General features: G+C 47.4%; 1 protein-coding gene across 1 annotated transcript in view; it reads right to left on the bottom strand.

Annotated features, from left to right (window-relative positions):
* Positions 1 to 5,161: 5,161 nt before the first annotated feature.
* The window catches only part of nuak1b (NUAK family, SNF1-like kinase, 1b), a 29,972-nt gene continuing 20,616 nt past the window's right edge, over positions 5,162 to 14,517 (bottom strand). Inside the window, exons 4-7 of the mRNA XM_064930230.1 lie at positions 13,862 to 13,927; positions 13,531 to 13,650; positions 11,204 to 11,336; positions 5,162 to 10,080 (exon numbers count right to left, since the gene is read on the bottom strand). Coding sequence (XP_064786302.1) covers positions 8,984 to 10,080; positions 11,204 to 11,336; positions 13,531 to 13,650; positions 13,862 to 13,927 — 1,416 coding nt within the window. The 3' untranslated portion in view covers positions 5,162 to 8,983. The remainder of the gene's footprint in view (positions 10,081 to 11,203; positions 11,337 to 13,530; positions 13,651 to 13,861; positions 13,928 to 14,517) is intronic.

Here is a 14,517-nt window from a genome sequence, read left to right as displayed (position 1 = left end):
CTGAAGAACAGAGAGGAAGAGGAAGTGAGACAAGGAGGCCACAGCCCTGGACTGGTCACATCAGTCATAATCATGTCAGTTTGAAGACGTGCAGTCTGTAGCCCTGGGTGATAAGGGCATGTGACAAGAGCCATTGTGTCAGGAACAAGATAGTACAGCATAAGGAAGAGTGGCAGTGATGTAGGAATGAGGCAATGCAGTACTGTACACCATGACATAGACACTTAAATCCTCATCTTAATGTGAATCGTGCTACAGGAATTCTAGGAACTAAAACATGAACAAAGCTGCCACTTTTACAGATCTCCACTACTACATAATGAGCCTATTGCCAATCCGAAGTGTTGCAGGCCTGTCCTTTGTTGTTATATTTTTGGCCCATAGTATAGTGAGTTTCATTCACCAGTTTTGAGACAATTTAAACTTTATATGAAAAATGGTTCGTCAGAGAGGAAAATGGTAGTGAGCAGAAAGAGAGGGAAAAGAAGAAAAAAATGAAATAAACTTTAATCCCAGAAACACTGACCCAGAAAAAAAGGAGAGGAAGACACAAATGGAAACCAGAGGAATTCGATCCAGCTGGGGGATGCATCCAGCCCGTCCAGCCATCCAGCCCAGTCTGCTGCATTTCTACCTAGACGGGAGGCAGGGGTGAGCTGGAGGATGGTGGTGGGGGGAAGGGAAAGGTCCGGAAACAAAAACCAAATTGAAGGAAGAGCTAAAACCAGCACCACTCAAACCCAGAGTCCCAGAGAGCTGCAGAGCTGCTGGCCACACATCTCTGGGCCCTGGCCAAGACTCCTTTCTCAGCCCTCCCTCTAGTCTTCACACCCTGGGGAGAGAGGAGAGGAGAGGAGAGTCGGGAACAGGCAGACAGCAGGGCTGTTTAATTATCTGACTGGCCCAGCAGGACCGGCCACAGCCGCGTCTGTCTGACAGGCTTCCTCCCTCCTGGCCTGGGCCGGTCTCCACGCCCCAGTTGCATACTAAAGCTAACCCACATCCCCTTCTGTACTGAGAGCCAGGCCCACTGATACACACACTGGAGGCTACATGCTACCAGAGCACACTATTCACATTTCATGCTCTCTTACTTCAAGCACACGCTACGTTGACAAGAGGAATATGGATGGATTTGGAAAAAGAAACCCTTCCTCTTTCTCATCAGCTTGCACAGGCCTAGAATGCATTGCCACTGCAATTCAAATCAAAGTGTTCTCTGCTGCTATGTTATTCCATCGTCAGTTCCAGAAGAAGTGAAAGCTTCAGGTAACCCTTCTTCGCAAGCTTTGTTGTGTGTCACTTCATCATTGTTTTGCACGCCCCAACCACTCGTCCTCGGGGGGGAATCGCAATTCACTTCTCAAACCGGATGAACTTTTTCAACACCATTCTAAAGTGCTGGTTCATGTCATTAAATACGCAAGACAAGCATGTAGTATACACCCCTTGGCTTTTGATTTGGCCTGAGGGAGAGACTATCTATCAAAATGATCCGCTGTTGACACTTAGCCCTTGTGTTCTGTGAGAGCTTGTCAGATGTGCCAATGAAATGTGGAAAAATCTAGAGGGACCGATAACAAATTCTTGCAAAGTCCCCTTCAAACAACTGACCTACTGTCCCCAACAGAAACGGTTTGTTTAATCTGTTAATCAAGGATGCCTTTCCGTTCCCTATCCTTGCAGAGCACCATCCTCTATGTTTTACGAGCCTTGTGAAAAAGACTTGTTCCGTTGTTGTTGTTGAGTGGCATGCAGTGTGCCTCTCTGCACAGAGAGCAGCTCCAGCGGATCTGAGTAATCATGAACAACAGGTGTGCTGGATGCCGTTACTTCCACTGCAAACAATTTGCTTTGAAACCCAAAAAAGCCGATCCAAGACAGGGAAAACTTCCCATTAGTGCTGCTTATTTTCTTTTCATGGACCACACAAGCATGCGCATGTACGCGTATATATACATATACACACGATTGCACACGCACACACACACGCACACACACACACACACACACACACACACACACACACACACACACACACACACACACACACACACACACACACACACACACACACACACACACACACACACACACACACACACACACACACACACACACACACACACACACACATCCTCTTCGGAAGTCAATCATAATAAACAACATGAAATCATACGAGCATGTGTCTCCTTAAACACACACACACACACACACACACACACACAAACTGGATCCAGAGACAGAAAAACCAACTCATCTGCACTTTCTCCTTTCCATTCTTCTGGGTCTGTAGCTCTGCTCTGGTGGAGAGAGAGGGCAGAACAGAACAGAGCTAGGGTCTGTAATCAGAGCCCCGGGTCGTCCGCCGTGCCCTGGGGCCAGACATTCCTGAAGAGATCGCCGCTCAGACATCCAGCAGCAGCCAGTCAGCACCGAATTCCAGAATAGCAGTGCCCCCGCTAAAAATGTTCCTTTAGACAGGAGAGCCAGGGAGCGAGGGGGACAGGACTGGGTGCAGGATGGGGGGACAAAAGAGGAGAGAGGAAAGGAGAGGAGAGAGGAAAGGAGAGGAGATGAAAAGGAGAGGAGAGGAGAGAGGAAAGGAGAGGAGATGGAAATGAGAGGAGATGGAAAGAAGAGGAGAGAGGAAAGGAGAGGAGATGGAAAGGAGAGGAGAGAGGAAAAGAGAGGAGATGGAAAGGAGAGGAGAGAGGAAAGGAGAGGAGATGGAAAGGAGAGAGGAAAGGAGAGGAGGGAGGAAAAGGAGAGGAGAGAGGAAAGGGGTGGTTTATTCCATCTCCATTCACCATGTTATCACAGTGGCTCAGAGGGAAAGGAGCACCGGGGAGATCTGAACTTGTGACCGGCGTGTATACAGAGTGGCCTTCACTCACACACAGCCCCTAGCTCCTTTTAAAACAATGTGTCAGCTATCTGAGGAACACACGCTCTCCTGTACTCAGGCCTGCTCTGGGCCCGACCCTGTGTTTATTTTTCCGGCTATGAACGGGCAGCTCGGTTTACAACACCCACCCTAAAACCCTCAATGTGGAATATCCTGACGGCTGCTTGCAGCAGCAGCCAAACGTGCCAAGGCAGCACTGACTAGGCCAGATCTCAACTGCTGTTCTTGCTCTATTTGCAGAAATTCTCCTAATTGGCTCTCATTTAAAACCGTTTTTTTCTTCAGCCTAAAGATTAGTCATCTTGAACAAGTATTATTTGCATTTCATACAGATTCTCTACCCTGTACGCAGCAAATTCCTCTCTGCGGGTTGTCTTCTGTCCATTGCAGCTTAGTTAAATAGGATGGAATAAGCAGTGGTCCCTTTTGACTAGACGCTCCGAGGCCAAGCTGTTAGTAGGATCCAAACCCTAATGTATATTGACTTCCATGTCTCCCAGGCAGAATCAGGGTCAAAATATAGGACCGGATGGGGGATTTGAGTCTGGGTATTGGGTCTAACCCCCTCCCCTCTCCTTCCCATCCATGGATAAACTCACAGGGTTACCTTCAACAGAAAGGGGGGGAGGGGGTGGGAGGTAGTTCAGAAGGTCTGGCAGCTGCATTTTATTTGAGGGTCAAAAAGTGAAACGGGTTTTTCCTGAAGAAGCCAGAAGAAAAAAAAACAATTCTTTGAAACTCAGGTCAAATCAATGTCAGTAGTTATAGTGTGTCGTTCTGATTTGAACATTGCAGTTCTAATCCATGCTATTGCTGACTGTCTGCATTATTTTACCTAGATGATGACAGACATCAGATTTATTACAGAATTATTCCTTTGTACCCAGCTACAGTGTTTTGTAACTTCCTATCTCTGTTCTGACCTGCTATTCATTTCGGGAAACTGTTGGCTGAAGACTGATCTGAGTGCAGCACTGAGGTAAACCTGGCTCGTAGCCCAGCCTCACTAAAACTACGGATCCTAAAGAGCTGCTCAGTCTAGTTCCTTATTTCATCCTGTTCATTCACCTCTGATATTCTCCCTCCGAGGCTTTTCCAAACACACATTATGGAAACTCAATGCCAGGAATCTAGTTACAAATTAAAAAGACTGATTCATAGTGGTGTATAATGAATGGTTGAATTTGTTAGTGTTTTCAGGGCCCAACAGTTTATGAAGCACAGCACCTATAACAGTAATGATGTGTGAGACTAAAAACTGCTGGAGGTACATTAGTTGTTCTGTAGATATAAACCCGTGACAGATTATACCCTATATCATGTAGATATTGAGTAAGCCAGTATGATATTTGGTGAGAAGTTTCTAGATCACTTTAGATATACCATGTTTCTCTTCCTGGGCTTGTTGCCCTGTCTGGTCTGGACAGCACGAGCCAGGGGTGCCGCCCCACACATCAGCACCAAAGGCCAAAGACTCCTTAGCTACAGCCAGACCAGCCAGACCAGCCAGCCAGACCAGCCAGCCCAGCCCAGCCAGACCAGCCAGCCCAGCCAGCCAGAGCCAGCCAGACCAGCCAGCCAGTCCAGCCCAGCCCAGCCCATCCTGCCAGACCAGCCAGCCAGCCCAGCCAGCCAGCCAGCCAGCCCAGCCTGCCAGACCAGCCAGCCAGACCAGCCAGCCAGCCAGACAGCCAGCCAGCCAGACCAGCAAGCCATCCACTCCCTCTTAAAGTGGATCAAATTAACCTCACAGCAGAAATGTTCTCCAATGACAACCAACCGATTCTCTCAGTTCTGCTCTCACTAACAGAAACTATTCTTTCTCCAAGACACACACACTCACTCACTTTCTTGTCTGACCTTGAAGTTTCTCAGAGAGATCCCACTGGGCACAGATGTAAGTTCAACGTCTAGCTTTGATATACATTTGGTTGAGTTGTCAGCTAACGTGAATTCAATGTGAAATCAACCAAAAATGTCACCCTGTCAGTGGACTTAGGTTAAAAGTTGGGTTCCCTGACGTTGATTACTTTTTGCAAATACAATCAGTTTTCCACTTTGATTCAACATCATCACATTGAATGTTTTGGTTGAAATGACATGGAAACAACGTTGTTTCAACCAGTTTTTGCCCAGTCGGATTCAACCAATTCTCCAAATTTGCAAATAGTTTACAGTAGGACTTAAATGCCAAGAGAAGCAAGACAGAGAAAAAAAAATGAAAACACAGAAAGACAGACACAGAAACACAACTTCTTTGACGTGATCCATTTATTTGAGTTGGTACAGTACTACAGTAGACGGTTTGTAGTAGAGGGACACATGACGTTTGGTTCCTCACCAGAAAATGTCTTGAGACTTATTCATACACGATGAAATCAGATTGTAACTCCCAAAACACATACTCGGCCAATGCTTTCACAATGAAATGAGACATCATCACTCCCTTAAGGCTGTATCCCAGACAATAACGTCTCTCCATTTACGTTATGAACACATCCCCAAGCAGGCCAAAGCATGGACAGAGTAGCTTTATACATCAAATCAAATGGCTTAATCGCCAATAAATACAAGTATAAAAAAAAAACACCTTGATAATAATTAGCATTATCAACAAAGAAATACCTGGATCATACAATATAGAAAGGGCATTCAACATAAAGCACCTTGGCAGTCCAGGTTCACCAACTGATACCATATCAAAATCAGAACCATGGCAACAGCCAAGAAAAAGAATGAGCCGTAACAAAAATAATACTTAAATAACATAATAATACTATTATTATTATTGTCTTAATACCATTATCCAGTCAGGTTTCCCTATGATTAGACCTTCTGCTACTAACGGATATGCACCAGTTAATTCCAGTTTGGCAGATAGAGTTTAATCAGATTCTTTCCTTTGTTTTTCCTGATATCACTCCCTTAGTTTAGGAATTCCCTGCTTTGGTACAGATGGAGTCTTACCATGACCTGTCTGGGGTCAAACAAGTGGTTGTCAATGTGATGGCACCTACAAGTATGTGTTTATCCCTGTGTTATGCTATGTGTTAGCATTTTAGAGAGGTCACGGACATAACAAGAGGCCATGGAGTTCCCTTTTGGGGGGTGTCAATGGGCACCTCTTTCTTTGGAAGTGTACAAATGTACAAGGCCCTGTTCTCTGTGGTTGGGTCACCAGGCTCTATAACACAGTTGGTTCTCTATCTACGTGATGTAAGTTCACAGGTACAACACCGCAATATGACTGAACTTAGGTCAGCTGTTCTCACCCCTCAGGTGTACCAAAACAGAGGAAATATTCAGATCCCACTGACGTCAGATCAGTCCTCTGATCTCTTACGGCCAAACTCAGGGAAGAAATACTTTCTGCCATAACATAAAGCAATATAAAGTTTCTATATTTTGGAGAATCAAAAACAGAAGCGTAATGAAACAAAATACTAACATAGTATAATTTTATCACTGTAAATCCAGTTGACAATAAAAGGCAATACAAAGGGCAATAAAATGCAATATAATACAGAACGGGTCTGTCGTTTCAATCAATACCCAGGACTTTGCACCAGCAGACCTTTGACAACAGTCAACATGTTCATTCTGCTGCGTGGGGGTTGCTATAGTTTCCCATACACATGTTCTGATAATATATTGGAAGTATCAGTCACAGATCTGACGCCCCATCCCAGGGTTGAAATGTGTTGCACACTAAGGCCATTCTAAACACGCCACACAAACACATTCCACAGAACACACTCGGCCTATGACACAACTATCTTTAACAGCCTCCAGCGTTTGGCTTAAAACAATTCCTTAACACTAAAGTAGAAACAAAACAAAAGCCTGCCAGGCTATTATTGTTGTAAAATGAATTCATTTTCAGATGGGGTTTCCCCATCTATGGTTAAAAGTTTCAGGGGCACATACAGAACCCAATCCATTTCATCCCCTGAATCATTGAAGCTTCTTCTCATCTTTGGTTTAAAAAAAAAAAAAACGTTCAATTTCCTTTCTTTTTTACTCCGAACTCACTTTCTCTATGTCACTTTCACTAGTCTACATATCTGTTTCCTTCAAATCTTTCGCCCTTTCCAACAGGAAAGGCCTCTCAAATCGCACCATCACCAGGAACATTTCTCTTTACCTCCAACACTTGTTTCACACTCAAACCTCTACTACACTCTACCTCTCACTTTCACTCCACCATCATTTTCCTCTCTGCTACACGCTACTTTCCTCTAATAGAAACAATAGCTGGCTAATTATGCTAAGTTGACATAATGGCCCTGTACACACAGCTGGAGGCCTGACAGCACACACACCACAGAACCCCCCCTGCCAGGTGCCGATAACATCTCCCGCACCAACACGTCTCCAGTCATTGTCTGTGGAATGTGCTGTGTCATTAGAGCACTGAAACAAATCCTCCTGCTTAGCCCTTTGTGGAGTGGGAGGGGGCGCCTGGGTTCAAAATGAACTAGGCTTTAACATCCACAAATAACAACCTGAGCATTGTGTGGGTCTACACATGACATGGACACTCTTAGAAAAAATAAACGGTGCTATCTAGAACATAAAATGGTTCTTCGGCTGTCCCCATTGGATAACCCTTTGAAGAGCCCTTTTCGGTTCCAAAAGGGTTCTACCTAGAGCCAAAAAAGTTTATCCTATGGGGACAGCTGAAGAACCAATTTGGAAACCTTTTCTCTAAGAGTGTCGGGTTTCTTTGCCATTTCCAGCTGGTATGACTCTGTAGCCTAGTTATGCCAATTGACAGAGAAGCCCTCAAACCAGAGGCAACTCCAGCACTATAGACAGACAGACAAAACAACCACAGACATGGCTGTTTATTTGCCAAGAACATTCCAGGGCAATGAGAGGGCATCTGAGCCATCTACCTTCACTAAGGTGAGCAGCTCCAGACCTCTCCAGCTCGCCTGTCCAGGCCGTGTGTTTAAACCAAATCCCCAAACTGCATGAAAAGGCTGGTTTAAGACTGTCATCTCTCTGGGCTTGGATCTTGTTCCTGATACTGTTTTTGGGGGGACGGAGACGGGACTGTTTCCTCTAAACTGCTGTTTTAGGTCTGTGTGACCAGTGACTTGTGACTGTGTAAGGCTATAGGCTGCTGTGGGTTCCATTAAGGTCCTGGGTCTCTCTCACCACATTCATGTATATGAATCAAAACAGCACAACTGGTGACAGGTTGGCCTGGCAACCATCTCTCTCCACTTTCAGGAAATGACATACATAATTTTATATGGATCTAAAAGGCACTTCCTACATATTCCCTAATACCATATGCTAATTTACAGGACATGCGCTTTTATGGTGCATGTTTTACTTATGCGGCCATATTAATATATAATGTATACATGTTTCATTTTAATGGGTAACATAATAATTATATATGTCAATCCACACAAAGGGTTGGAGACAATGAGCTTTGGACTCTTCCAGTACTGCCAGAACCCACCAGTTTTCTATTCAACTAAAATCTACGCAAATATGAATAAATAATTAACATGGTCAGTTATTTTGGCGCAAGACCCTGGTTTGTTTTTTACAGGAAGTAAAAGATCCCAAAAAACATGTGCTCTGTGTGAGTTCTAAGGTGCTTTTTTAAACTCCAACTCAATTCATGGCTCGCTTCGAGAGCCAACCAGTTTCTGGTTGCTGCAATTGTGATTCTAACTTGCCTTTTGCTGAATATGTAAACATTTGAATACAGCAAAGTCTACGGGTGGCTGGAGGAGGCAGGCTGGGTGGCATTCTCTCGTGCCAGTGGTTTTTCTCTCTCCATCGTTTGAAAACCCTGCTAACTGAATTTCCTTTGACTGAGAAGTGCATAATAGTGTATGTATGAGTGTGTGTATGATATAGTTTCTAACAAGGATTCAATTCCCGGAAAGAAAACAATAACCTCCCAAAAGTGGCAGGCTATCCCACCAACACACTGGTCAATGGTTGTCAATGACATACACATTCCTGTACATACACACCAACAGAGACAGATGTTATAGCCTCAGCCTGGCCAGCTGGCTGCCTCTTCTCTTCCCCCTCCGCCCTCCCCGGCTAGGTGAGGTTGCTGCTGATGTCCAGGGCTTGCTGGTACACCTGAGTCATGTCGTCCAGGTCCCCCAGCAAGGAGAAGCTGCCGTTGTCCCCCGGGGACCCCAGCTCTCTGGGGGACCGGCTGAACTTTGACCCGTGGAGCGGTGGGGCCGCCTGGAAGCCCTTGAAGCTGGCCAGTTGCAGCAGGTTTTCGGCTGACACACAGGCCCTGATGTTGGGGCGGTGGGGGGCGGTGGGGGGCCAGTCGGGGGACAAACTGGGGGACAGGACGTCGTCCTCCAACACCATGCTGGATGGACGGCTCTGGCTACGGGACAGGCCTGAGTCACCCGCCGAGGAAGGCTCCCCGAGAGCACCAGCTGAGGGAGGGCCGCTGTAGGTGGAATACTTCCCGTTGCGCTTCAAGATGCCCTTCCTCCCCACCACTCTCCTAGGAGGGGAGCTGCAGGCGGTGACCCGGGACATGGTGGCGCCCCCTAGCAACTCGGAGGACTCGCTGCGCTCCGGGGAGGAGTAGTACCCTGATTCCCGTTGTTGGTTGTTCTTCAGGATGCCCTTCTTGGGGAGGCTGGGCACCATCTTAGCTGGCGAGCCCCCTGCCAGGGCAGGCTCCTCCTCCTCCTCCTCCTCCTCCTCTCTGTCGGGGCTAGAGCAGCTTCCTTCTCCCTTGGTTGGCCTGAGCTCCATCATCGCTCCACCACTCCCCAGCTCCACCTCCTCCAGGCTGGGTGAGCGCTGCTCCTCCGTCACCCTGGTCTTGAGAATCCCCTTGGGCCTCTTCAGCCCTGGCTTGTCACCCTCCCCTCCACCGTGGGGCCCATCCCCCACTTCATTCTCCTTCTTGGACTTCTTGGGACGCTGGCGGAGGACCAGGGGCAGCAGGGTGGTGGGTTTTCCCGGCCGTGGCTCGGTGCGGTTCTGCCAGTCAATGAAGCGGGCCAGCATGGGAGAGGAGGTGCCGCTGTCCCGCTGTGTCTCACAGTCGCACACGCTGCTCTTCCAGCCCCAGTTGACCCACCAGTGGTTGGCGATGTCTTCCACCGTGGCCCGCCGCTCTGGGTTCACCATCATCATCCATCGGATCAGACCGCGGGCATCTGGGAGGGGCAACAGGAGGGGAGCATAGACTGACATTCTGGATATGAGCACAGCAGAAGGCATGTATGAGCCGGGATACACTTCAGGGTTTTATTGTTGCTACAGTATTATCTAATAATAGTTCTACTTAGACCAGAGCCGGGCAACGTTAGTGGCCCCCCGTCTTTACAGCGGAGAGAAATGTTCTGTACGTTTTAGAGTCCATTTTGTGCAATTGTACACATTTTGCCACGGGGCTTAGAGAAAATGTGGCCGTTTTAAAGCAAGTTTGCTTAAATTCCACACATTTTGTTATGGGGCAGAAAGAAGATTTAGACATTGTATAAATTTTTTCATGCATTTCTACCCATTTTGAAATGGGGCAGAGAGGAAAATTAGTTGTTTTATAGCCAATTTCTTGCAATTCTACATATTTTGCTTTAGGGTGGAGATGAATGCTTGCAGTTTTTAATATGATATCTGAGTGAGACTGACAAAAAAGATCAATGGGGCCCCCCGGCTGGTAATTTGACCATGATAACAAGTTTAGATAGCTGGCTGCTAAACTACTTTAGCAAGCTAGCAAATTTGAGCTTGACACGGGCTAATTGACTGACTATCAGTGCCTGACATAACAAAACAAAAGAAAACTGCTAATACACAAACACATTTCAAAATTGCACCATGTGTATCCTACTATTCTAACTCGCAAAGTAAGTTGGGGGGGGGTGATCCGAGGGCCTTCAAAAGGGGGGCTGCGGGGCGCATGGCCGCGGGTTGCCTATCCCTGATTTAGACAGTGTACTGGAGACACTCTTAGAAAGAAAGGTGCTATCTAGAACCTAAAATGTTTCTTTGGTTGTCCCCATAGGAGAACCCTTTGAAGAACCCTTTTTGGTTCCAGTAAGAACCACTTTTTGGTGCCAGGTAGAAATACTCATTTGGGTTCCACGTAGAACCCTTTTCACAGAGGGTTCTACATGGAACCCAAAAGGGCTCTACCTGGAAACAAAAAGGGTTCTCCTATGGGGACAGCCATAGAATCCTTTTGGAACCCTTTTTTCTAAAAGTGTAGAGTAGAGGGTGTATACATAGAGGGAGACTAGATCTTCGACTGTGTAGGTTGAGGGTTTTGTTCTGCACCTGAGGACTGGGTGGGCTCTCTGTACTCCCCATTGCTGATCTGGCGGATGAGGTTCTTGTGGTCTCCTCCATCGAACGGCATGGTCCCATAGACCAGGGTGTACAGCAACACCCCCAGAGCCCAGCTGTCTACCTACAGCAATACAAACACATGTGTCAATACACAGGTCCCTACACAGATCAGGATCAGATAGACTCAACGTGAGAGACTCAACGTGAGAGATCAATCAGTTAAATCAGTCACCGGAGACGCAGTTGAAAAGGAATCTCACATTTCCCTTTTCCAATTTCCAGTAACTGATAAATGAGGCTCAATGCCATTACTGAGTTAGCAACAGATTATCAAAACATTAACAAGGAGCGTACTGTGTCTGAACTGGAACGACGTAGCTATGGTGTAGCAACAGCTGAAACACTGTAAGCACCGCACAGCTATACCATATTGCTCTTGGCCCTACTTTCCTTCTCCATCCCCTCAGCCATAGAAACAGTGATAAACACCAGAGTGTGGAGTCGGGAGTGTGCCAGTTTGTTTCCATGTAGACAGAACTCTCCAGTTCTCCCTCTGTCTTACTTTCTGTCTCTGTCTGTGTGTCAGCCAGAAGCCTGCGCTTTGTGACCATTAACCTAATGCAATGTGGCTTTCTTAGTAAATGGGTTATGTAAGACCAGTGTCTGGGGCATGGAGGGGGAGGGGGGGGTGGAGGGTGGTTAATGAGTCCAGCAGAGATGGCAGAGCTGTGATATCCTGGCCCTGACATATCTCAGGAGACACACTGCCAGCCACTGATTAGCCAGACGTCAGGCTTGGGAAGGGAAGGACAAGACTCCTGGAGGAATGTGGCTGGCTGTTGATGGCCACGGGGTTATAGCCAGCCCAGCGCTGGGACTGAGGTCTGGGACTGAGGTCTGGGACTGAGGTCTGGGACTGACTGTCAGGGACTGAGGTCTGGGACTGAGGTCTGGGACTGAGGTCTGGGACTGACTGTCAGGGACTGAGGTCTGGGACTGAGGTCTGGGACTGAGGTCTGGGACTGAGGTCTGGGACTGAGGTCTGGGACTGAGGTCTGGGACTGAGGTCTGGGACTGAGGTCTGGGACTGAGGTCTGGGACCGAGGTCTGGGACTGAGGTCTGGGACTGACTGTCTGGGACTGAGGTCTGGGACTGAGGTCTGGGACTGAGGTCTGGGACTGACTGTCAGGGACTGAGGTCTGGGACTGACTGTCAGGGACTGAGGTCTGGGACTGACTGTCAGGGACTGAGGTCTGGGATTGAGGTCTGGGACTGAGGTCTGGGACTGACTGTCAGGGACTGAGGTCTGGGACTGAGGTCTGGGACTGAGGTCTGGGACTGAGGTCTGGGATTGAGGGACTGAGGTCTGGGACTGACTGTCAGGGACTGAGGTCTGGGACTGAGGTCTGGGACTGAGGTCTGGGACTGACTGTCAGGGACTGACTGTCAGGGACTGACTGTCAGGGCACAGGAAAGTAGATAGGGCTGCTCCAGCAGCTCCACACTGACTGGACTTCCTCTAGGGCCAAAGTCACGAATGCCTCACCCTGAAACCACTCTGTCATTGGTTCACTGACTGAGACCTCTCTGTCATTGGTCGGCTGGCAGGGCTGCTGAGAGGGTGAGACAGGGCGAGTGCCATTGTTGTGTTCTGTTTTTGTGTCAGCTGCAATTTGTGGATTTTCCGCAACTTGGTTCTGCCATTTTAATTACAATCTCTGTTGAGTTTTTTTGCACAGTGAATTCTATAAATTGAATGATTGGACTTTTCGGTCTAAAAATACAACTTTATTTTATAACGCACAACTCTTCTTGCAATTCGGGAAACGCCCTGAAGAACAATTACTTTGGAATTAGTCAATAAATAGTTTGGGGCTATTTTGTCACTCTTTCTCCCTTTTTCTCAACCAAACAATTTCTCAGTCCCACCCATCATTGGCAATGAAGTTACTGGGCCTGTCTGTGTAACTGCTAAAGTCTGGAAGTTTAAAGTCTTCAAAGGGAGCTGAGACACCATCTGAGGCCTCCCATTGAGGATGTGAGAGTTGCTGGGAGTAGCAACTGACTGGGGTGTAATCCCATCAAAGAGGAGACCTAATGCCTCTCTCTCTCTTTTTCTCTCTCTTTTTCTCTCTCTCTCCCTCCCTCCCTCCCTCCCTCCCTCCCTACACCACTATCTCTCTATTAGCTCTGGGACTCCCGCCCCACAGTGCCAGGTCCTGGAGATTAGTAATAACTTCTCCCAGGGACAAAAGAAACCCAGTCTCATTGTGTCCGTCTGTGACCTCTGACCTGTGTGGTGCCTAGTCCCTACCTCTGGGCCGTGGTAGGGTCTTCCGTTGACTATCTCCGGTGATGCGTAGAGCGGGCTGCCACAAAACGTCTGCAGCAGTTTGTCCTTATGGTAGAGGTTGGACAGCCCAAAGTCAGCAATCTAGTGGGGAGACGGAGACAGAACATCATAGAGGTTTGGTAAAACATCATAACAAAGGTCATTCAAAGTCTCATGGCGCTGACAAGGTGCCAGAAAGGTCTGGCATATCTAAACTCTATTCAAAGTTACAGACTCTGTTAAACATTTACAGACTCTGCTCCAAGGTCACAAGCCAGGTTGATAGAGCTGATTAAAAATGACTATTTCTTACCTTAATGTTACAGTTTTCATCCAGTAGCACATTTTCCAGCTTCAGATCCCTGTGCACCACGCCGTTCTGTGAAAGACAAACAGTCCATAGGTTGTCTCTAGCTCGGTACAGTAGAGGGCCATTCGTTCGCAGTTCAATCTGCTTGCTGACGGTGTGGTGATTTACAGAGACCAAACTCCTGTGTTGCTCTCAGGGGATAGAGTCAGAGTGGGCCAATTGGTCTCGTGCTGTTTCATTTCCCTGCCTCACACTCTATCGTCTTTGTGTTGACATCTGCAGAGATTTTCCCTCCAATGTGTCACAATAAAAAAAAAGAGCCTGTAATTAAGGACCCAGATAAATCATGTTCTCACAACAGCCCCGGATTAAAAACAACTCTGTAGTTAGTGGCCCTTTCAAGGCAGGCACTAACATGTGGTACACACAGGGAAAGGAAACACATGCAGCCATTTCAGATCTGGAAGTGATGGGGTGACTTCATTACAGCTGTGGCCGGGTTCTGTGTTGTGCTGTGTGTCTTCAATTGGTTAGCAGTGACAGGGAACACTTGTTCACATGCTTCTGATTGGAGAGGGGGGAGGTGTCTCTAATCAGCCCTCTCACAGTGCACCTCCTTCCTGTGTCAGTCAACCACACTATATCACCCCTGGGATAGG

This window comes from Oncorhynchus masou, chromosome 22 (genome assembly GCF_036934945.1).
Source record: "Oncorhynchus masou masou isolate Uvic2021 chromosome 22, UVic_Omas_1.1, whole genome shotgun sequence".
Lineage (NCBI taxonomy): Eukaryota > Metazoa > Chordata > Actinopteri > Salmoniformes > Salmonidae > Oncorhynchus > Oncorhynchus masou.
The sequence above is the reverse complement of the archived record's forward strand: the minus strand, read 5'-3'. Positions and strand labels throughout refer to the sequence as shown.